This window comes from Parasteatoda tepidariorum, chromosome 3 (genome assembly GCF_982258835.1).
Source record: "Parasteatoda tepidariorum strain Cologne lab strain chromosome 3, Ptep-v5.0, whole genome shotgun sequence".
Classification (NCBI taxonomy): domain Eukaryota; kingdom Metazoa; phylum Arthropoda; class Arachnida; order Araneae; family Theridiidae; genus Parasteatoda; species Parasteatoda tepidariorum.
In genome coordinates, this window is record NC_141757.1 from 74298728 (window position 1) to 74324728 (window position 26001).

Consider the following 26001-nt stretch of genomic DNA (forward strand, 5'->3'; position numbering starts at 1 on the left):
AAGTAGGCATAAGGCAAATAAACTACTAAAATTACTTCTACTAAAATTTTCATTTTTACCATTTTGTCTGAGCTCGAGGGGGGAGTTAAAACCCCTAAACCCCTCCCTTGCGTACGCCACTGTGTCGAAACACAAATTGACTAAAATGACTAATTATGATGAGAATGTGTCCATTTTTGTGTAATTATTTGCGCCTTATTCGCGTTAGTTACCATTATTCATACTTACGCAAAGTATATCCTATCTTTATTCAAATATACTATGGGGCTTCTTAAAATTGATTTCACAATAACATGATTCAATTTGAACTAAAATGCGGTTCAATTCAACACCTAAATATAGTTGCTGAAATTTTGCACTGTATTATGATTCTTGGTACTGATACTAAGGTTCAACATCGAACCAATTTTTTTGAAAATGTACACCTTCAATAATATTGCACGAGTTCTCGTTGCTGTTTTTTCCAATTAGAAAGATAAATCTTGATATTTATGTTCTGAGCAGATTATGTAACACGAAAATTTATTTTTCCCTACGTTTGATCGGTCGTTTCCGAGGAATTAACTGCAACCGAATCTACTTCATGTTTAGATTTGTTTGATTCTGTTCAACCCAATCTTTTTGCGCTATTTGTTAGGTAGTGCTGCTTTTTAATACATGTCTCTTTTATGCCTCATAATCCTAGGGTAAGGACTACGTACACTTTTAGGACAGAAATCTTAGGATTACGCTGCATGCAAAATTAACGTATACTTTGTCAACAATTGCAGGTGAATCCGCATGTCTTGAACATGGTTGCAGTTTTCAAAAAGTTCAAAAAGGACCGAGTTGTTATATGAAGAAAGATGATTATGGATACACTTTAACAGAAACCACGAAAAAAGATAAGGGCTCTGTTAGCAAATTAAAAAGCAGATCAAAAGGTACACCTTATGGACCCAGTCTCGAAGAAATCACCGTAGAAGTTGATTACATTACAGAAAATATTTTAAGAGTCAAAGTAAGATGCAATTTGAAATTTAAACTGCATTGTAATCTTAGATGTTATGTATTTTAATATGCTTTTTTATGAGTGTCGCAAAAGTGACCATTGATTAAAAAAATCTATTTAAGAAAATTGGAAGTTCATAGAAATGTATGGTTCACTGCATTTGCTTTGGAAATAAGTTATTTTGTTAGTTTTTTAAAATCTGCTTCAAAATTTTTAAGCAGACGGCGAAGTTAAATAATAAAAATAGTAATTTTTTTTCTTCAGAATAGTGATAATTTTCAACAATAACGTGACTTAGTCTGGTAACAAAAGCAAATAATTTAGTTTGGTTGGACTAACATTGTTAGGGAAGCATATTTTTAATTGTTAGCTGCGACATCTGCTGACAAACTTAGGAACTAAGTTTGGAACTTGGTGAGAGTCATAATCATTGTTTCATAGACGGCATTCAGCAAACCATACATTTTCCATCAGATTTTTCAAATTGTCGGTTATTTTTGAGACATTCGGTATTTCTTATGAATGATTTTCATATTACTTCAAAAATACCTATAATTACATTTGGTCATTCCCATAGAAACTGCAGCTGTTGTCCACAAATGACAATGTTTATAGGAAAATCTTCAATTAAAAATTGCGTTAGTATGCCGAAGAAGACTTTCACTCAATTTATGAACTATATTTAGTATAAAAAAATTGATATTTAACTCTCATGACAACAACTGCATATCAACATTTTAACATATCCTACTCCAGAAAGTGCCATTAATTGTTTCTGTTATATGTTTTAAAAAATACTTTAAGTTATAAAAGCTTCAATATTTTGGTAAAGTGTTTAAAATGAAAGCAGCTGATTTAGAAAAGAAATAATATTTGTTTGATATTTAACTATATTTGTTTGATATTTCGTTTGATATCTAAACTTAGTTTAACTTACAAGAACGAATTTATATTAAAATTAAAGTGTACTTTCAGAAAAAGATGAACAGCATCTTTCGTGTAATATTTGAATTCTAAAATCAGTATAAATTCCAAAATTAGTCTGATGGATACAAAAAGTTAAGATTTCCCCCAAAATCGTAATTATCGTAAGTTTTATTACATTATCATGCATTACATTATCGTTACTTACTTGCAATTTTACTTCCGTAATGATTATCTTTAATATTTTTAGAATCCTTGGCAGAAAGGTGGGAAAAAAATATACACCTTAGGGAGAGCAAATTAATATTTAAATAAGGGAAAAGACAAAAACGGTATCAGTCGAATCACTATTAAGGATGCCGGGGTTAACAATATCAAAACCAGTTTGATAGTAGTAAACCCTTTTTAACTCTTCTCTGATGCTTTTCGATTTATAAATAATGGTTTGATGATGATACTCAAATTTAAAGAAACTCCTATTACACAAACCCCTAACGAACAGGAAAAGAGGTAGACCTAGGCTGAGATGGCTGGATTTAGTTGAGACTGATTTCCTTACTCTAAAGGAGAAAAACTGGCGAACAAGTGTCAAAAGTAGAGAGAAGTGGATTCGAATTCAAAGGAAGGCACTGGCCCACCATGGGCTGTCTAGCCAGATATGATGATGGTTTGATGATGTTTTGACGCATAATTTGGAAATATTTGTTTTAGAAATATAAGTTAAATCATTTAATATTCAATAAAAACTAATTCTGTTTTGTCTCAAAATCACTCTAGCATTTTTGTTACCTGTGTTTTTTTAGTATTTAGAAGTAAAATATTTCATTTTGCAGCTTCGGGATAGCAAAGAGAAACGCTACGAAGTTCCAGTTCAGGATACATTCCCTCTTTTACAAAACAAGCCATCCGTGAATACCGGCAAACTAAGCTACAAAGTAGTTCTATCAGATGCTCCTCAAAAATTCAATTACAGAATTGAACGAAATGATGGAACAGTACTGTAAGTATTTTCTGGTTACTCTATATTACACTTGTGGTTTTAAAACATTAAATGGTAAAAATTCATTATAGGAAAATATTTAAGAAAAATCTAACAGTAAATTTATGTGGCAGAGCATAAACATTCCTTCTTCGAGTTTCGAGTTTTAGATCAAATTTTTTTCAATAGATGGAGCTGTAAGTAGCAAACTTGTAAATCAAAGGTAAGTAATTTAAAACCACACCATATATTTTTGAAATTTTTTAATGGATAAAACTCCCATTACAATAATTTCGAAACATCGACCATAATTCTCACCCATATGTCGTAATTTGGCCTGTTGTGATATAATTTATTATTACCTTTCTTTAATTCAAAGTATAACTATTTGCAACACCATCTTTCGAAGAATACTTGAAGTAAAACCAGATATTCTGGGAGGGAAAAAAATATGCAGTGTCACATAAATCTGCCTTTTTTTAAACCTTTACCAAATTTTTTTGTTTGAAAAAAGTCAATCTATTTTGGACACCCTGTACCTAAATATTATGAAAAAATTATTCCGTTAATTTTTTCTGACTTTATGATAGTAATTTTTCTTATCTTTAATAACTATTTCTCCATAGAATATATTTAACCCTGATCAAGTAAATGTGTAAATTTTATTGTTTTGTGATCTTTTGTGATGCAAGAAGTTCCGTATAAACTACCTTTAATTTATGTTTTAAGAATCCTCTGCATAAATGGTTTTAAAAAATGCACACGTTTGAGGTAATAATTGATATTTAACTGAAGAAAAATAATATTTCGTAATACACCGAAGAGCCATTACATTATGACCACCCATGGTTTCTCGCCCAGGAACAATGTTTTTATGGGGCACATTAGGACCCATAATCCTCATAGAACAATCCCTGACGTCTGTAAGCTACTTGAACATAATTGCAGATCAGGTTCACCCATTCATGGCAACAGTTCTTCTAGAGGGGGATGGTGTTTACCAACAGGATAATACACCATGTCATAAGGGTCGAATCATCATGGATTGGTTCGAGGAATATTCCAGTGACTTTCAAGTCATGACTTGGCCCCCAAATTCACCTGACCTTAATCCAATAGAGCATTTGTGGTCCTACTTGGAAAACCAAATTCGCGATGCCATGCTACCCCCTCGGAATGTGAGGGAATTGCAGGACCAGTTGGTGAGTGCTTGGTATCAGATACCTCAGACTACCTATCAGCACCTTGTGGAATCAATGCCACGGTGGGTGCTAGCAGCCTTTTGAGGGCTAAAGGTGGTCTTACATGTTATTAGCAGGTTGGTCATAATGCAATGGCTCTTCGGTGTATAACGAGATAGCTAGAGAACTTAAAGAAAACGGCAAAAGAAATCTCAATACCAGTTTATCTATGCTCAAAAGTTGAAGTAGCAAAAAACTACAATTTCTCTTGTTCATTTTCAGTTAATTCTTAAAAAATTAATAAGTTATTATTTTTCAGGTGGGATACTAGCATTGGAGGTTTGGTTATGAGTGACAAATATCTACAAATAGCCAGCTATCTTCCATCCAACTACATTTTTGGACTTGGAGAGCACACCCGGGAAAAACTGAGACATGATTTGAACTTCGTTTCTTGGCCCATGTTTTCACGAGACAGGGTGCCAGAGAGGGTATATTGTAATTTATTATAATTTTTTTTGTTGTCCAAACTTGAGTCAATTTGTTACTCCAAATGCTTTAAAAACATTGTTAAGAAAAGAATTCAAAATTTTAAAAGCAGTTAAAAATAATAATACTTACTATGGAAAAATGCGCAATGCAGCAATGAATCCAAAAGGAATTGAAACTAGAGAAACAATGAAATATGAAGAAAAAAAGGATAAATATGACAAAAAAGCTGACGTCTTCAGGGGGTACCAGCTTCGGAAGTCATAAAAGCAAAACCTTTTCTATCGAGGGAGCACGGCAAAAAGTCTAAAATTGCTCTCTCTGTACCCCAAAGGTTTTGCCAATGTCCAGGAAAAGAATATAATACATAATATAAAATATGAAATACCTATAGCAAATACAGAAGAATAAAAACAAGACAAAAACATGCGAATAGTAAGTACAAAAGCTTACTTGATACAAAAACCCAATAACCAGATAACACAACTGACTGCGAAACATAACTAAATTGAGATAAGCATAAAAACAACTCCCCCTAACCTGCGCAGTAGAAGAAAAAAAGGTCAGAAGTTAAGAAAGAGCCAGAAAATAGTGACATCATTAATAGTAAAGTTTGACCAGGGCGACTTGATCAAGACTTGGATCTTGTTTTATTAAATGAAAAAATGGTTGTCATATTTATCCATTTTTTTCATATTTAATTGTTTCTCTTAAAAACATTGTCTATTAGTTTCAAGCCCATTTGCTGACAAGCGTTGTAATTCATTTTCAAAATTGTTGAGAATAAAGTAACTGGTTTTCTAATTAGACACAGCAAATCGTAATTACACCCCGTTTTCCTTTAAATAATTTTTCGATTATTCTGACAGTTTTTGAACACCCGTCTGTGAAATATACATGTAGAAAAAAATTCTTATAATTTTACCGAACTGTAATGAATTTTCTGAGAAAAAAGAAAACCATAATTCTGGTTAATAAAACCAAAATATACGGTATTAAAACCATTCATTTGGCTACTTTTTCGTTCATATGGAAACAGTATACCAGAAATTCTGGTTTTCGGAATTATAGTTCTCATTAACGCACATTTAGTAAGACGAAACTAAAAAGTAAATTCAACCGAATAAGTGGTCTCTATTTCCTGCTCCAAGGTATCATAAAACGACCAAATTTGACTACATTTACGAAATTTTATCGCATTTCATTAAATATATCATAAAGTACAAATATTTTATTGTAAATTTCACCAAAGTCATTACCAAAGCACCTCGGTAAAAATTATCGAGCTTTTTCGGTTTTTCAATGGAGCCTGAAATATGGTAAATGTTACCATATTTTGGTAGTTTCAGCCACATATTTTTTTCTCAGTAAAGAAAATTATTAATACTGATGTTTGAAAAAGACTGAAAAAGTAGGAAATATTTTAAAGTAAAAATATTTGAAGAAAAAATATTTAAAAGTACTCTGAAAGGATATCGATTGATTTAACACATAAGCTTTATTATTAATTGAATAATTGCCTTCAAAAATGCAATAGCTAAGAATAAATTAATGAGATTACATAATTGGTGTTTCATTAATGCAAATATTGGTAGCGGAACTGGATGAATTTGCAATTTTTACCTCTTTAGTTAATGCTAATAAATCGCAATTTTCTAGAAGATATCGATGCATCAGAACGCGCACTTGTATTATCAAAACACGTGAAGCGCTAATAGAGAACGAAATATAATGCCAATGACAATGAATAATTTTTGATTGTTTCGCCTAAGTAAGTTGCGAAACTATATATGACTTACGAAAACATACGCATAAATGCTATCTCTTTCAAAAAGTTTGCTTTTTTTTTGTCGGATTTCGAATCTTGATGTTTAAAAAGGTATAGAATTTTGGGAAGTGCGATTAAAATGTATTTAAAAATAGGAATGATAAAACGCCATGCACCTAATGTTATTTTTATTTATTTGTTAGTTGTTATTTCTTTCCTTTTCACTACTAGAAAGACGACAGAGGCTATTTTTGCACCTCTCTTTAATTTTATTGCTATGTAATTCAAAAAATATACTGAAAGTATTGAGTAGTTCTGACTTTCTTATAATTGGATTCAGTTGAGCAGTAGTGCTCAGGGGATAGAGTGCTCGTCTCCCAATCAGGTGATTCAGGTTCGAATCCCAGCGATGACTGGTCGATATGTATTCTGCACTCGACTTTTACTGACCACAGTGCTGTCGTAAAATATCCCCAGTAGTATACGTATCATGGGCTAAAGTCCCCTTGCTGTCGGGGTAACCTTGGGAAGTTTTCGTGGTTTTCCTCTCCATGTATCACAAATGCGGGCTAGTTTTATAAAAAATACGGCCATGAACGCTAGTTTCCCCCAATAATTGATCTAGGAGTTCCCTTGTCTTCTGGATTGTGTTCAAACTTACAAGGCTACGGGGTTGAACATTGATAGTTGTCAACTCTTAATTGCGTCGGGTTGTTCAACGCCATTTACAAAATAAAAAATAAAAAAATTTGATCCAATTTAGGTGCCCAATCATTCCTGTGTTAGCCTTATAGGAACGTATATGTAGAATCTTATATCTAGAATTACTGTAGAGGCCAGAGTGGTCCATAACTTCAGGTAGGTTAGGGTATAAGGTACCCCTTAAAAGGTATAACGTATCCCAGTTTGATTTGAAAAAAAAATATTTCAACATATCTTCAGTTACTATTTATAGAAAAAGGGAATTTAATTATCTAAGAAACTAGAGCATAAGTATAATTGTTAAGTCAGTGTAATCAAATACTTTCAGTATTTAAATCAAATGAAATCCCAGAGAATTTTGATGATCACTAATAAATTTCTTATTAATTAAATTATGATTATAATTTACGAGTGTGACTGTCTAACTTATCTACACATCAACAATCTGGGAAGGGCCAGGCTGGCTCCTTCAGATTTTCTAGATATGCAGCAGTCTTTAGTCTTTCTAGTGTTAATATCACTTAACGAATATCGCTTATCATACATGTTTAACTAATTACATGAATTAAAATCTTAATTTACACAGGTCAATTTCATTTACTTATAGACAACTTAATAAAAAAAGTTTTTTTTTTAATGAAAAAGTTTTTTTTAAATAAAAAGTTTTTTTTTAAATAAAAAAGTTTTTTCTTTAAATAAAAAAGTTTTTTTTTTTAAATAAAAAAGTTTTTTTAAAATAAAAATTTTTGTTTTTAAAAAAAAAAAAAAAATTTTTTTAATTTTTTTTTTTTTTAATATAAAATTTCTCATAAACAAATGAAAGCATTTTTCGGTTTGAAATAATTTGCTTCGAAACATTAGGTAACTTAAAAGAAAATTAGGATAAGTTAAACTACTATGAAATGTTTACGAAAATGAAGTCTATGAAGTGATTATCTTTGAAATGAGCCGGGCTCTAAAAATGCATTAATTATTATGCAGTTTGTATGCGGTAAAACATTTAACTTTATCATTTAGATTTAAATTGCTCAGTGATAATCTCATAAATTTTAAATGAACCGGGTCTTAAAACTAATTTTATACAATAATTATATAGTTTGTACAGTGAAACATTTGAGTTGACTTTTAATCATTGAGATTTAAATTACTTTGCTATAATCTTAGAAATTTTCCATAAGATCATTATAAGAATTCATTGCAAACACTTAAAACTAAAACAATACAGAGAAATAAAAGAAATAAAATTTAAAAAAAAATTTTCTTCTTCAAATTGACCAAAACGAAGAAATTCGTTTTTGTTGGGGAAATGGAAAATGCATTGCTTAGTCTTTTTTAAAAGACGTGGGGGAAAAAAGTGTGTTTCGTCTTATGTATATTTTTCATTTTAATTCTGACCAAAATAAAATTATGTTACCCATTTTGGTCTATCTGAAAGGCGAAGTTTTTTTTAGATTTTTATTTTATTTTATTATTTTCTTCCATTTAGTCTGTCAGTTTGTTTAAGTGGAAATTAATTGAAACTTCGAATAAGAAAAAAATTTGCTAGCTCTATTCGGGAAAGAAGTGTAAAACACAGAGTTCGAGGAAAAAAGTCCACAATTTGATTGATAACAAATTCTGCTTGGATTCATAAATTCTATTTAGATTCTGATGAAGATATAAATTAAGATTATAGTGGAAAGCAAATGATTGAAACTTTCATTATCCTATAGAATGAAGCTACAACAGAGATTTAAGTGTCCTAGCTAGTCGGAAAGTGTACAATGTTTCACTTGCAATATTGCATTTTCTCAACCTCAAAAACGAGTTTCGAAAAAAAATTTCTGCAACCCAAGTTAATTAAGCATTTTAAAAATGAGATACTTTCATTTAAAGAAAGAACAAAGAACATTTTAAAAATATCTGTTTTGAACGGTTTATCTTTAATATACATGTTTATTCGATTTAAAACATTTAATAAATAATTATCTAAGGTAAGACACAATATTAGATTAATATTCAATTTAAAATTATACGTTTAATTGAAATATTATCCTTCAAAAACAAGTACTTTATTTATCTAATCATTTATTTATTATCAAAGTGCATTTTAACTCAAGTGTCTTAAGTAAGGTTTTCAAGTGAAAAATAGTTATATATACGTATATTCTTTTGGTCTTGACTTCATTGAGTGTATTTTCATTTTCTACTTCATCCAAAAATAAACCTTGAATTGTTAGTTTATTAGTTTACTTAGGCAAATATATTTTTCTACAAATATTTTAAAATTGGATTAAGAAAAAAGCACCTACAAATATGTCAATTTTTTTTTCCTTTACAAAGTTCACATTTGCTATCTGCTTTTGAAATTATATTTGAATTGATGTTTCTACTTAATATATAGTTACTGAAATTGTTTTTTTCCAACTAAGTCAAATGAAAGTATAATGAACACATTCCTAAATAATGTGTGTTTAAATATTTTACAGTTGTTGCTAAATCCTTTTTTTAAATGTAATTTTTTTCAAAAAATAAATAAATAAGTATCTTATGCCTCTCGAGCTTCCAGAATTTCTGTTTAAGCTGCCTCGACAAAATTATTTTTATACTTATATATAAGTAATTTTATAAGTAATTTTGCTTACAAGTAATTTTGTATGTAATTTTACTTATCAAAAGGCAATAAAAATTTACTATTTTTCACTCTTCATTTATTGGAAATAAATTTCATCAACATATTTCTATGTGTATTCTCTTAATTTTAATTCCTTTTCAAATTTTCTTAAGTTTTGTAATAGAAATAGTGCAATCAATTTCTCAATTTGCAGCCCCTACTAACTATTGCAAATTTATATTTATTGCTTAGCCCTAAAAAGAGTCAATTTAACAACATCGTTCCCTTTCAAACTTAGATTATTTGTAAAGTATCCATATTAGAGTTACTTTAACTTTATTCAAAACTTATCAATTATTGTAATATTGCTTAATGTACACTAAAAAGAAAGAAGAAGACACAATAGTTCTCTGACTGACTTGCCTTAAATATTACATATAACAGTTAATTTCCAATTATTCAGACTTTGATCTCCAGAAAAACTCTTCATATTGTTATTAATTTCCTATGAGCTTATTAGCTATTGAAAAATTATTTATTCTTCAGAACTCTAAGAACACAAGGGGGTAAAATTCTTCTTTTTTAAGCTTTTATCTCCATTAAAATGCTCAAATTACAGTTAATTTTACATTGTGGACAATTTACTAACAATTGTAATATTGTTTATTGTTCAGTTGAAAAACGGAGCACGTTTCGAGCCTTGATTTTCTGTAAAAGCTTTATATTGCAGTTAATTTAATATATTTACACAACCTGCTAACTATAATATTGTTTATTTTGCACTAGAATGACCAGGTAAAATTGTTTTCTATCAAACTTAAACTTTTTGTGAAATACCAATGTTACAGTTAATTTCATACACTCATTGCCATAAAAATTTTCGCACTAAGAAAGAGTTGTCAGAATGGAACGAATTGATATTTTTTCCGAGCAAGCTATGCATAGTTGGAAAAGATCTTTAAGTACAGTTATTTTATGATATGAAAACTGTGTTAAACTTATATTTGAATATAAATGACATTTAATTAAAGGTTTGTCTCCTCTTTTAAATGATATTATTTGAAATGTATATTCTATTTATAGGGACAAATAAACTTATATGGTGTTCATCCATTTTATACTTGCTTGGAAAAAAATTCTAAAAGTCATGGTGTACTTTTCCTAAACAGCAATGCAATGGGTAAGAATATGCAGGCTTCTTATTATCGTTCTAAAGGTATATTTTTTAAAATACTTATCATAAATGAACCAAAAATATACACTAGGGCTGTTAATGTTTAAGTGAGAGGAAAAGCAAAAACCTAATCAAAATCTGACGAATCATTTAATGAGGTAATCAAAATTAAAGACCTAAAGATATGTTAGCCGCACGGAAAAAGAAATTACCATACTGTATAGAAATGAGACATTTCTGAAAAAAAAAGCATATTTCTGGTTATTAAAATCAAAATATATGTACTTAAACCATTCATTAGGAAATTTTTCTCTTTATATGGTTTTGGTTCACCAGACATTCTAGTTTTTAAAATTATTGTTCTTATTACCACAGACTTAGTAAAAAATGTAAAATGAAAAACTGGTTTTACCGAATAAATAGTTTTTATGCCATGCTCTAAGGTATCATGATATAATTGCGAAGTATTATCACATTTTATAAAAACTATACTTCATTCTTAATTTTACAAGGAAAACATCATTATCAAGGCTCTTTGGTAAAATTATCGAGCTTTTCTTGGCTTTTTTCATATAGCCAGTAATACGGTAAATGTTACCTTATTCTGGTAGTTTTGACAGTGCTTTTTTTTCATAATGCGAAATAAACTTAGAGAATGTGAAAGGAGGTTTTTCAAGACACCTTCAAACTTCATCTGGAATAATTATTAATCATTTCGATGTTTTGAATATCTTTTTTTTTCATTCGAAATTGCGCAGACTATTATACATTTTTGTATATGTCACACTTAAATTCGAATTTTCCACCAAATTCATTCACTTTATTTACTTTATTTTTGAGAAGGATTTTGAAAATGTGTACAAAGGGAGATGATTGAGAACACCTCTTTATCTTCTACTTTTTTCTACTTTCTAGTCAAAAAGTTTTTGTCTTTATCACAAAAGAATTGAAATTCCGAGAAATTGAAAGAAAGTAATAAAAGCTTATAATAAATACCACACATTTTTATTTGTTTTAAAATCATACTAATTACAAAATTAAAAGAAAAAAAACGCGAGTTTTTCACAATAAATTTTTTAAATAAATTTGATAAAAAAGTTTTGCATTACGTATCAAAATCGAAAACATCGCAATATTTCATTAACATCACAATAAAGATCGCAAATTTCATAATAAGTTTCTAATTTAAAAAGTGTTACTAAATTAGGAAACAGTTTAAAGAAATAGTGAAAAACGATCTTGAAGTAACCTATATCTGATATTTTTTGTGTAGTCCTCAAATAGACTTGTATTTCAGATTCTCCATCGAAAAAATAAATTGAAAAATTGATTCGAGAAACAAAGCATTTGCAATATAGTCATAGTTGAGGAATCTAAGACATTTTTTTGAAAATTATAATAAAATATATTTAATTATAAATATTATTTAAGTAATTTTTAAATTAAGTATTTTTTAAATTAATTCTTGTAATATAAATTTTTAAACTATACGAATAAAAAGAAGGACCTTATGGTCTTAACTAAAAACTGGAAAACACATACAGGAAAAGGATTAGCCGGGAAAAAACTTCTTGAGAAAGCCAATACCCATCTTGGGCTGTCGAGCAATTGATAATGATGAATAAAACGAAGAGAAAATAAGGCAAAAGCTTCTATTGTACTTTTTTAAAATTCTTTAAAAAGAAAATACGCGAAAACTCTTTAATTAATCATTTTGATTTTTTGAAAATATCTCTCAATTGGGAATTGAAATTAATTTTTTTAAATTAATTTTGATTTGATAATTGCAGAAGCTACTTTGATGCCTGCTCCAGCGATATCATTTCGAACAATTGGAGGTGTTTTGGATTTATTTTATTTTATCGGTGACAATCCGGAACATGTTGTACAGTTATACACATCAGTAAGTGCTTATTATTTAATTATCTATGATGTTGTTTACGTTGAGAGTTTTATTACAGATTCGTTCTATCATCTTATATGTCTTTTGAAGTATTTTTAAAATTTTAATTGAAAATTTTAGCAAGAATTATTATTGAAAATTTTAATGTATATTTTAGCTTATAGGAAGACCGATGATGCCTCCCTATTGGGGATTGGGCTTCCAGCTGTCTCGTTATGGCTACAACAAAATTGAGAACCTGAAAGCTGTTGTTGAAAGGACACGAGCAGCTAAAATTCCTCAAGTACGAGAATAAAACATTTAATTATTTTTAAAATACATTTCTACTTCTTTTATGTTCAGCATTCTGAAATTTTCCATCTATAGATATACTTATAAATTAAGATGAGTGTAAAAATAAACTAGTCCGTACACGTTCATGTTGCGCCTTTTTTTAGATTGTAGTATACTGTTTTTAATTTTGAAAAAAAAATACTTTCTTCAAATAGAAAGCACTATTTAATCTTTATTAATAGCAAACAGGACTAGTTGTTAAAACTAACTATTGTTGTAAGCCTGTTTCTAATCTAAAAATAGTAAACTGCTGTTTGTAGAAAATGCAACACCATGAAGGAATCATCAGAATCAAATGAAATTCGCAGCAAATGTCAATTATAGGATATTATGCAAATTAATAAAGTTTCAGAGCCATCGCGTGTGCGTGGCGCGCGCAGCGCCCTCTGAATTGATGCTGAAAGCGTATAAATAAAGTGCTGTAGCGGGACGTTGAAAATAGTCTATGATTATTTGTTAGTGGCAAACGTTTAGTGAGACCTGAGTATGCCTCCACGACGGAAGAATAAGAAATTCAAGCAACTTACGGAGTTTGAACGAGGGAGGATAATCGGCCTTCGAGAAGGAGGATTTTCCTATCGCGCAATAGCAGCTCGTATGCAGCGGAACAGTTCCACAGTGATGCGAGTTTGGAAGCAGTGGACCGACGAGCACCGAACAACTCGAAAAACAGGCACTGGACGACAGAAGGTGACGTCAGAGCGCGATGATCGACACCTGCTCCGCATGGCGGTGAATGATCGCACAGCTTCCTCCAGGCAGCTGGCAGCACATTGGTCTACTGCTACAGGTGTACAATTGTCGGCTTCGTCAATTCGTCGTCGTCTGCTGCGCCGTGGATTGCGTGCAAGGGTGCCATTATACAGGATTCCCCTCACGGCGGATCATCGACGGCTGCGTCGGCAGTGGGCTCTTGAGCACAGAGACTGGCGAGCTGATTGGCACCAAGTTGTCTTTTCAGATGAATCACGCTTCAATTTGTGGACCCATGATGGCCGTGTTCGTGTTAGACGTTATGCCGGTCAACGCTGCCTTCCTGAGTGTATTATTGAACGACATAGTGGTCGAACACCCGGAGTTATGGTCTGGGGTGCGATTTCGTATCATGGACGATCCAATTTGATACGAATTGAGGGTAATCTCAATAGCAACAGATACGTCCGTGAAGTGCTACAGCCCGAAGTCGTTCCTTTCCTTCAAGGCATCCCTGGAGCTATCTTTCAGCAGGATAATGCACGCACACATGTTGCGCGGACTGTTAGAGACTTCTGTTCAGCACAACGCATGCAACTTCTTCCTTGGCCTGCTTATTCGCCGGATATGTCGCCTATTGAGCACGTGTGGGATATGGTTGGTCGGCGTCTCACTCGTGATCCGCGTCCTGCAGTTTCCAAAGACGAACTTTGGTTGCGCATACAAGCGATATGGAATTCTCTTCCTCAAGCAGATATTCAACATCTGTTTGACTCCATGCCACGTCGTATAGCAGCACTTATTGCAGCGCGTGGTGGCTGCACCAAATACTGATTTCGGACGCTTAATTTGTTTCTTTTGTTTTGAAAATTTCATCATTTATTTGTATCAGTACAAGTCGTTTCTGCATTAAATTTCATTTGATTCTGATGATTCTTTCATGGTGTTGCATTTTCTACAAACAGCAGTTTATATATGTCTTTTTATTTTTAATATAATCAATGCTTTGATGTTACTAATTTAAAGTTAATATTTTAATGAGAAATGATAAAAAATATTTTTCAACGAAATAGTTAGATATAGTATTTAAAGATGTATTTTAAAAACAATTTTTATAGTTTTCAATACAAATTTTTGATTTAAGATAAAATGTGAAATCTTTTTTAAGTTATGAATTGTTAAAAACCTATAGCTGTACCTATATTTGATTCAAAAAGTTTTAAAAATCTATTCAAATTAGTATTTCACTCAGTAAAATATTCCGTGGTTTGATCGTGAAATATCTAGCCAATAAGTTTGAACTTCTATTTGAAATTGGATGTTTATATATTAATTTTTTATTTAAGGATCTAAGTCATTTCATTCTTCAGGATAATCAGGATTATTTTTTCTGAGAATAAATGTTAATAATTTATTTTTAGAACGTCAAATATTTTCATATATTGGAAACGCTTCAGATACATTCAGATATGTTTAAAATACTTTGATATAGGAAAGATTTTTTTTCTTATTTTGTTTCAGAAATCAAGAATCACGGCACAATCGTGTATATATATATATATATGTGTATATATATATATATATGCATACATGGCAACGTTACTTTTAAAAAGTAACGAGTAAAAGTACAAGTATTTTTAAAAAAAGTAACGAGTAAAAAGTAAAAAGTTGTTATTTTAAAAAGTAACGAGTAAAAAGTACAAGTAAAAGTACAAGTACTAAACAAAAAAAATAACGATTTAAAAGTACATTTCTAGGAAATCAAAAATTCAAAGTAACCTGAAATTTTATTGAATAATATTCTTATGTTCTTTAATGTTTTTGCAAAATTGTTGTTATTTATTTAATTATTTTTAATTTTAAAAGTTATGGACATTAATTTATTTTCAAATTCGGAAGAATATTATAATATAATTTTATAATATAATCGTATAATACAATTTTAAAATCAAATATAATTTTAAAATCTAACTTTTTATGGATTTGCACGAAAAAGAAATTTTATCTATTGATTTTTATTTTTAGTTTATTATTTTTATTTATTTAAATTACCATTAATTTAAAATTGTTTTACTCTATAGAAACGCGTTTTAAGAGCACAAACATAAACAAAGCAAACACGGGATTTCAGATAGCTTTGTGATCTTTGAGCTAGTAAAAAATAATTGAATGTGCATGATAAGTTGAAACAGAATGTATTTAAACACGAAGTTAGCTGTGAATGCATATATATTGCACATTAATTTTATAAATTAAAAAAACATAAGCATTATTTTTTTTTAATTTAAATTTTTTTTTTTTTTTTTTTTTTTTTTTAAGAAAGCTTACCGAGGTTTAGAAAAACGTAACGATTTCGTTCGACAGTTCCGTTACAAATACTTGTACTTTTTCCCTAAAAAAGTAACGAAAGTACAAGTAAAAGTACTAAATTTAAAAAGTAACGAAGTACAAGTAAAAGTACGTACTTTTTACTTGTACCGGCGGTACAAGTAACGAAAGTAAAAGTACTGCCATATATGTATATATGTGTATATATATATATATATATATATATATATATATATATATATATATATATATATATATATATATATATATATATATATATATATATATACATATAGTGTTTTCTGCCAGTTTACACGCAGACAGAAAGCCTGGGGTTATATAAAAGGATGTGAAAAAACATAGAAAATATACTACGGAGTTTCCACAAATTAAAGATTAAGGTGAAGAAATGATTTATGTCCACGTAAGCTGATTCGCGGGAAAACGAATTTCAAGATTTGAGAATTTTCAGGCGGAAGCAGTGGCTTAAAATCGTAAAAATGAAAATAAAGAAAATGCAGGAATGTCACAAGTATGTATCCCCCCTAAAAATTTAAAAGCAAAATTTATAATTTTTGATGCGAAAAAAGTATAAAATACGAAACTTGGCTGGAGAAAAACCCCTTTTCCTCAAAATTCCTTCCCGAACAATATTTCCTCCCCACTACTCCCAACGTCTTCTTTACTATATTTACTATACTGTTCTCCTTGTCTATGCGTGGACAGGATCCCTTTTTCCCCAGCATGGTCCATTTTCACTGTGTAGTAACTTTCGAAGAGAACCAATTTTCCACATTAGTGATTTGTCAAAATTTAGTAATCACCAATATGCAACAGATGGAGATTCAATCTGCTTTTTTTGTGAAAAAGGGACAAAAATCGTTCTTTCCCCTTAACTTTAATTCGGAATTTTGCTAACACTGTCATTTTTTTATTCTTTAAGGATGTTCAATTTCTGGATATTGATCACATGGCTGGAAACAAGGACTTTACCTATAATAAAGAAACTTTTAAAGGCTTAGCTGAGTATGTTAAACAAACTAAGCAAGAACATGGATTGAAATGGATCATTATAGTCGTATGCTGAATTTCTTTTTTTATCTTTTTTGTTAAATTTTAGTCATAAAATTTAAAATTAAATGAAATTTTAAACGTTTTAGCAATTCGTAAGTTTTGAAATGTTTATATTTAAAGTTATGTAACATTGTTTGTTAACAAATGTTTAAGTCAAATAATTAAAAAACTTAAAGTGTTTCCTTGAAGAGGATGAACCATAAAGTAGAGCTAAACATAACCGTAGTATTCATAATTTTTATAATTATTATGCTGAAAATAGTTGATATTGATTTCCTAAAAAAAATTTTGACCAATCGTATTTCTTGGATCAAAGAATTCGAAGTGTTAACCATACAAAACATATATTCTTCATTGGTTAGGGACGTCTTGTGTATCTTCGTTAGTAATTTTGAGTTTAATTTTAATACTTTGCTTTTAATTTTAATCTTTTCAAATGATGTTATTTAAGATATTTTAACACATTTAGAGGTAATTCATTGATAAATGATGAACTTGGAACAGAAGATTCAGTAAGAATGAATCTCAGCATTAACTTAAAAATATATAAATATGTATTTACAGACATGCATAAAAATGAACTGTACCGTATCCCGAAATCTAATTGAATAAGAAAGTCGATAACAGAGAATAATACGCATATAGAAGTTTTTAGTGGCATCTTTAAGGTAGAAAATATTATTTGAAGAATTTTTTGTTAAACATATCTATTTTCCAGAAGTGAAAACAAATGACAATTTTCATTGAATGAAGATGATGTTAATTGCTCTTAAGTTAACGAGACTTTAATTTAAAAGTACTGATTGAATTCATATATTATTACAGGACCCAGCTATTGCTGTCAAGACTGGATATAAACCTTATGAATCTGGAATAAAGGATAATGTTTATGTAAAGCGATCGCCATCTTGGGATAAATCTATGTTCCCAGTAGAGGTTCAAGATTTAAATGTCACATTTGGAAGAGTATGTTCAACTATTTAGTAAATATTGTTTAGCTACGCATTATATACGCAATAAAAATGCTTTAAATGTTGGATTGTAGTTAAAAGAAAAACGGAAATAAGGGTTTCAAATAGAAAAAAAAGTACTTTTTCTACGTGTTTAAGTCAGAAGTAATTTTAAATTTTAAAATAAACAAGTATGAAATCAATTGTCTTTATGCATCTATTTTAATGTGTATTATCATAAGTAATGTTACAAAAACGTATTCAAACATTTAACTAACTATTTGATAGTAAACATGTTAAGCATTTTTTCTGCAATAATACGTAGTAAACCATATACGTAATAATATATATTATTTTTTTTTATATTTGTAAATCTCTTAATATTACATCCGATAATAAGATGTTATTACTGCAAGATAATAAGATAAGATCATGTTATTACTGTTATTACTCAAGATATAGTTGTTTCTACTCTTTATTTTACAATATGTAACGAATAACATTTGTTGCAGCCATTTAAATGTCTTGTGAACCTATTTTTTGTTTTAATATTTTTGCTATAATGATTAATTATTAATTATGCATTATGATTAACATCATGATATGTAATTAATTTATAAATTATTTTTCTCTAATATTCATTATTGTGACATTTTTCAAGCACTTTCTCCTGTTATTATTTTTGAAAACTTCATTTTAACGGTCATTATTTCTGATGTTAATAAAAGAAGGTTATAGTTGGATTTTGTGCAGTTAATGTATTTATTTTCTTTTTTTGAGATACACAAATTTTTTTTTCAGGTTTGGCCTAATGAGACAGTTGCATTTCCCGATTTTTTTCTTGAAGAAACTAAGAAATGGTGGATCAATAATTTTGTAGAATTTCACAAGGAACTTGAATTTGATGGTATATGGATAGTAAGTAATTCTTTTGTTATTTTTTTATTAAAAAATAATATGATAAAGATAGTTTTTTAAATATAGTCACTTGAAGCTAAAATTCTCGTTCCATTAATATATATTTATTAAAATAGTTAACTGATATAAAAATTAATTTAATAAAAATTATTCATCTTCTTGAACTAATCTTAGTAAAAAATTTAACCTTTAAACTTTTCTTTATTTCATTTTAAGATTAAGAGATACTTTAATTTCTTATAATATTTATCACAAACCTGTTTTATTATAGTCCCACTCGAAGCTATCAATACTGTGTGTAACATTATATGGGACAGCTTCAATTGTGCGTAGCAACTATTCCGAAGAGCTCTCGAAAAAAATGATACATTCTATAAACTATACTTTATAAATCTCTAAACATTTGCCCTAAAAATTTTGACTTTTTGACAACGTGAACAATAGTGGATTGTGAGAAAAAGAATGTATTTGGCTTGAAAATTTCTTAAAAATGTCTTATAATCATTTAATCATTAGTTTTAGTTTGGAATATTAGTTTTCCTCTCAAGTTATTTACGAGTACTAAAGTTTAATTTCATTTTGAAGTTACTAGTTATTAAAATTCAATAGAAAAAAATCCTTTTTCTAAGTTTGTCCCATAGCCAAAACTTCAAACAATTATGATTCAGAATTTTGGTTAAAAAATAGTTTCAAAAACAACAAATTAACCAATTAAAGTTTTCAAAAAGTTCAATCATTAATTTTTCAATAAACAATCATTACATATTTAGTACTTTATTGAAGTTGAAACTGAATGCTTTTATGATTCTTTTAAGATGAAGATTAAGCTGTGTATCTAAATATGTGTATATTTTAATAGTTTGCAAACTATTTTATGGATGTAAAAATTTTACTTCTAAAAAAAATTAATGTTTTTTAGGATATGAATGAACCTGCTAATTTTGGAACTAATGGGGATGATAAATTTTATTGCGCAGATCCAAATGATAAGAAATGTTGGTCATTAAATTGTCCGGAGAGTGATTATGAATACCCTCCTTACAACCCTCGTAAGTAAAAAAATATAACGTAAGCATATTTTTGGTTATAATGCATCCTCTCTCCTATTATTAGCAAAAATAAGCAAATCACAAAACAACCTCTATCAAATGCTTACGTAAGACTTGAATGGTCTATTAATATAATTCAAGGCGGTGATCTGAGAAAAAGAGTATGGTTGTAAACTACTAGAATGTGATAAATTGTAGATAAAGTGTGTGTTTCTTGTTCAATAGGAACATCAAAAAGCTCGGTAATTTTTACCGAAGCGCTTCGGCAAAATTAACGATAAAATATGGTTTTATAATACTTGGTAAAATTTGGTAATTTAATCCTGATACTTTAGAACATGGTATAAAAATTTACAATTAAATTTACTTTTCAGATTTATATTTTTATTAAATGTGTGGTAATAAAGACTACAATTTTGAAAATCAGAATTTCCGTTAAACTTTTTTCCATATGAACGCAAAATTTACCAAATCAATGATTTAAATACCACATATTTTGGTTTTATAACCCAGAATTAAATTTTTTTTTACGAGAAATATCACTATTATACAGTTAAGTAATTTCACCAAAATGTTTTTCTCCGTGTACCATAATTTTCGTAGTTCTTTTAGAACTATCACCCAAACACATCCAATTATTTGATACATTAATTTTATACTGTGAACTTTCAAAAAATGTAAGGAAAACAAATTCTTTTCCTTTGATAGTTTTAGTGTTGCTTTCATCTTAAGAAAGGATTTTAATTCGACTTCATGTAAAGCTTACAAAACGATATTGACAAATCCAATGAATATTAAATTGTTAAAATTTTTTGTACTGATACAAATACAAGCACAATTGCACAAAATGTTTGACTGATAATTGAAAGTAAAAAAAAAAAAGTGAAAATTTAATTTTCTGCTAAATTTTATATTTTAATGAATCTTATTTTAGTGAAACGTGGTGGAAGTTCGAGGTTGTCAATGAAAACACTTTGCATGGATAGTATTCACTCAAATGGCAAGGATACGTATTTACATTATGATGTGCACAGTTTGTACGGGTGGAGTGAAACTAAACCTACATATGAGTAAGATTTTCTTTCAATCTTCAATACATTATTATAAACAAATATTGGTTCACGCTGAACAGTATTGAAGTGTGAATAATCAGCAACCCTATTAGGGTATTAAGCAATTAAAGATCATTACATTATCGAACACTACTATAATTTTTTTTGTTACTATTCTATGGAACAAATTGAGCTGAAACATGAAAATATATTTAAATTCAAATATGCAGCAACATTCGTAGGGTCGTAAGCAATCAAGTAGCACTATTTAATCATACAATCCTTTAACTTTTCTTGTATTTAAATATACTATTCTATGGTTTCAAATTGCTCTAAGACATGTAAATATATTTAAGTGCATAGATGCAGCAATTTTATTAGGGTATTAATCAATTAAATAACACTATATTATTACACAATCCTATAAATTTTCTTGCATTTAATTGTACTATTCCATGGTTCGAATTGAGCTAAAACATGCAAATATATTTAGGGGTATATATACAGCAAAATTTATTAAGGTATAAGGCATTAAGTAGCAATGTATTACCATCATTTGCTACAATTTTTCTTGCATTTATTGTACGATTCTACGGTTAAAATTAAGACTTATCTCTGAGTTATTTTAAGTTTCATTTTCACAATTTAGAGCCAAATGTTCACAATTTTATTATGCTTGATCTTTTGAAATAAGTTTTTAAAAAATTTCTCTTTCCCAACTTTTGGAATAGAAAAAAGAAATTAAAAAAAAAAAGGATGTACAATTCTCAACATGTAAAAGTTTTTGTTCAATTAACTCAGCAGTTTTGCATGGCAAATTCATTGAATAATCTTTTTCCACTAACGATCTTTTGTGATAAAAGTGTCATTTAAACCCAATAAAATTATATTATTTATATTTCAGTGCTTGATCTCAAACTAAACTACTATACCACACAAAAATCTGCATTAAGCTTTGAAAAGATTTAACATGCATTAGACGTCACATATTAAATAAGGATTTTTAATTAAATTTGTTCATTGCACAAAGAAAATTGTATTTATCTCTCCAAAAATAATTTGTATCAGTAAAAAAAATTGAAAAGTAAAAGGAAAGTGTATAATATTTTATTTTAAGTTTAAGCAATTTAGATTGTTTTTCTTGCAATTCAATTAAAGCTCAGAATAAACAACTAATGAAAATGATTAAGAATATGTTTAAATGATGTGAGTTTTAACCTAGTAATTTACTACAAAATAATGTTCATGTGAGTCACAAGAAAATTATTTTGTAGTAAATTACTGCGACTTAGGTAAAGTATTAATTCAACTTAAAATTACAAGACTAAACTTGCGTTTGAGAATTAATAAATTTACTTTTGCAGTAATAAGGCTTAATGTAATACTTATTTAAGTTGTGGCAAAATTGTAGGAAATGGGAAAAATAAAATAAAGTTTATTTACAGGGTAAGCTTAAATTAATTAATTAATTAATTAATTTTATTTTTTACCATGAAATTAAGATTTCAGACACTCAAACGTATGTAAAAAAATTTTATTGAATGAGTTTTGATACTTATTTTGTACACAGTAAGAATTATATCAATACTATTTCTTTTTTAAATTTCAGTGCAGGAGAACAATCAATTGGCACAAGAGCTTTAGTTATTTCAAGGTCAACATATACGTCCAGTGGACGCTATACTGGACATTGGCTAGGTGACAATCGAAGTTTCTGGTCTGACTTGCACGACTCAGTCATAGGTGAAGATGGTTCATAGTTGATAAACCCTGTATAATTTTGTAAAGATGTTTTCACGTTATAATGTTTTTTTTTTAACATTTTAAAGAAGAAAGCCGGAGATATCCGCGCGAGATAATAGAGTAGTAATGTTGGTTTCTAATGAAGAATGCTGAGAACTTTTATGATATAGTGTCCGAAAAGTTAGGAAACTATTAAATACTTAGAGAAAAAAAAAATCAGGAAATATGATGTTTGTCTATCACAGATGATACTGAAATCAAAATAGTAATAGGGTACAAATTTTTTAAAACGAAGATACTTCACTCGTCAAATTAAAAAAAAAAGTCATTTTCGATGTTTTAAAAATGAAATTACCGAATTATAGCACTCGCCTTTTATGCTTATAATAAAAGATCTTAGGAGCAGAATGCTGTAAAAGACATTTTTGAAAACATCATGATTTTTCGACTAAAGATTTTTAGACATATTTAGCAATAAAATACGGATTAATTTACGTAGATGGAAGTAACAGCCTTTAAATGAGTGTGTTTGCACTAGAGAAACTTCCTCTTGTTTTCGGTGACAAACAGCCAATTTTTTTATCAGCATATTAAGACGTTGATGGTGCCAATGCTAAGAAGTGAATAGTTTAAATAAGTTTTGGATATCTACAGATCTTGCCAATTAAAATCTTAGGATAAAGAATAAATACTTATTCTTATTAAAAGTTTATTCTTAGTTTCTCCCAAAAGAACAATGACTAAACGTTAAAGAAAATTTATTAAAATTCACACTCTTGTTATTTAGAGCCTTCCATTCAGCTCTTTTTATTAGAGAAGTTATAATTTTAAAAATTTAAAATCATAAGACCTTTTTTAAAAATCATAATTTCAATTTTTTTTAATAATCGATACTCCTTTACAGGAATGCTTGAATTTAATCTATTTGGCATACCATACGTAAGTATTGATTTTCTTTCCTTAATACCAGTTCTTTGTAATAGACAGGTAGTAATAGATGACTTTTGATTCCAGATTGGAGCTGATGTTTGTGGATTTGAATTTGACACAACCGTTGATCTCTGCAAAAGATGGATGCAGCTCGGAGCTTTCTATCCTTTTTATAGAAACCACAACGGATGGGGAATGAAAGTAAATATTTTATTTCCTGTTCAATTTCAAAATTAAACTCATTTTCTTAGCTGAGTTGTTATAGTTCGTAAAATTATAGTTAATAATTTTTTTATTCCCAGAATAGAGTTTCTCTATCAATAGATTCGAACAGTGTCTGATAATTTGGGAAATCTTTCCATCAAAAAAGTGAACGGAATGTTATTAACCAATCACGTCGAACTTTTTATTCGAATTTCTTGAATATATAAGTCAATAAATGCTTTGTTTGTTTCATAAATAAAATAGGAAATGTCGATTGAGTGCTCGAAGACGACGCTTATTCTCAAGACAGCTACACGTAAATGAGTGTTAAAGCAACACAGATTAAGAATAAGAAAAGGTGCAATTGCCAAAGGAGATAGACATATCTGTATCACAAGTTCGGTTAATCATCTATTGTTGCATATTATTTGAACTTTGACCATAAATTCAACTTTTATGACTGCAGAACTCTTTCCATTTCTTATACTTCAACTTATTTTGATGCTTTTAAGTCTCATTACATTCATATGAAAGCTGATTCCTTACTAGATGACCTTAGTTCCGCCCCATTTCTGCATTCCGCATTAAAATGTATTCCATGATTTGCCTCCTTCTGTCACCACGAATTTTTTTTTTTTTTTTTTTGATTTCACCCAACAATTTCCATCCCATTATTTTTAAATTGCGCTTTTTTTAAAACTTTTTAACCTGTTCTGAATTCATCATTCACATGCTGTTGTCTTGAGAATAAACTCGATTTCGAGAGTTCGAAATATGTCATCCCCCCCCCCTTAAATTTTAAAACAAACTAAGTTTTTATTGGCAAGTACATCTTTCTTCTTCGGTGTTTTGAGACTATTCGTTTAAACTTTTTAGAATAGTAAAATTATGCATAAAATGTGTAGTTCATACTTGTTTTAGAGATATTTTCTAACAAATTTAAAAGTTTTAGTATAAAAGAACCTAAGAATTTGGCCTTTCATTACGTGACAATATAATTGTTGGTTTCAAATTTACATAACAAATTTCTTACAAATTTGCTTACAATTTCAAAATAAGCTGAAGTACCATGTTTTATACTATCTCTTTCTTAATTTTTTTCTCTCTATGTCTTATGCATTTTTATTTTAGAAGACAGTCTTTTTAGATATTTAAATAATTTTGCCACGAAACAAATGCATAAAAATTTAAATTAACAAAGTGAGGCGAGTACAAAGGATTTTTCCTTCAACATTTTAAGAAGTCGTTGTGTGTGTTAAGCGACTTTTCCCTTGATCAAATGAGACGTTTTGCTTGGATTTTCTAGCCGGAGAAATTAATATTTATATAAAAAACACCAATATTATAAAAAAGATAGTACCCGATTGCTTATATTAAGTGATTATTTTTCTCGTGCCATAAACATTAAGCTCGCATAAACAACCCTTTTTTATAGATAATGAATTTGCCTCTACAAAGCAAGGCTAGAAAAACCTTTTGAAATCAAGTATAAATCGTTTTTCGCGCAATAAAGTATTCTCAACCAGCGAATAAATTCTCCTTCCCAAGGATTATTTTCGATTTTACAGCCCTCACTGAAACAAGGTTTTTTGTGCAAGCTTTTATAAACATTCTTTAACATTGTAAAAGTGAAGGTTGGCCTGATCATTATGTTTTCTCACAAATAAAATGTGTGTGTGATCAAAAGTAGAATGAAAAACATACGAAAACAAGGTTTGCAGAAAAGCTTAAGAAATGAGATTTTTTGTAAAGTTTTTTTCATGCCTTTATTCAATCTTTAAGGAAACAAGCTTGGCATACTGATATTTCTAGTAAGTTTACTGATGGTTAATTAAGCAAACTTTTTGTGCCCACCAAATGAAAATAAAACGTTTGCCGTAAGTTTGTCTGCTATCTGGGTCCTTCAGCTTTAAAAAAGAACTGTGCCTTGATTTCAGATTTAAATATAAATACCTGCATTATTAATATATTGTGGTAGACAAAACTATCTTATTTCTGCGAATTGATCCTGACTATAAAATCT

The 26001-nt window shown here is 29.0% G+C and overlaps 1 protein-coding gene across 2 annotated transcripts in view; it reads left to right on the top strand.

Moving 5' to 3' along the window:
* LOC107436692 (sucrase-isomaltase, intestinal) overlaps window positions 1–26001 on the top strand; it is a 101423-nt gene that overhangs the window by 63489 nt on the left and 11933 nt on the right. For both annotated transcript variants that reach the window (XM_071181506.2, XM_043045140.3), the window contains exons 3-16: window positions 771–1000; window positions 2749–2915; window positions 4395–4566; window positions 10711–10807; window positions 12592–12704; window positions 12862–12987; window positions 17002–17136; window positions 17958–18098; window positions 18884–19000; window positions 19920–20049; window positions 20984–21119; window positions 22711–22844; window positions 23749–23783; window positions 23859–23975. In XM_071181506.2, the coding sequence (XP_071037607.2) occupies window positions 771–1000; window positions 2749–2915; window positions 4395–4566; window positions 10711–10807; window positions 12592–12704; window positions 12862–12987; window positions 17002–17136; window positions 17958–18098; window positions 18884–19000; window positions 19920–20049; window positions 20984–21119; window positions 22711–22844; window positions 23749–23783; window positions 23859–23975 (1850 nt within the window). The remainder of the gene's footprint in view (window positions 1–770; window positions 1001–2748; window positions 2916–4394; window positions 4567–10710; window positions 10808–12591; window positions 12705–12861; window positions 12988–17001; window positions 17137–17957; window positions 18099–18883; window positions 19001–19919; window positions 20050–20983; window positions 21120–22710; window positions 22845–23748; window positions 23784–23858; window positions 23976–26001) is intronic.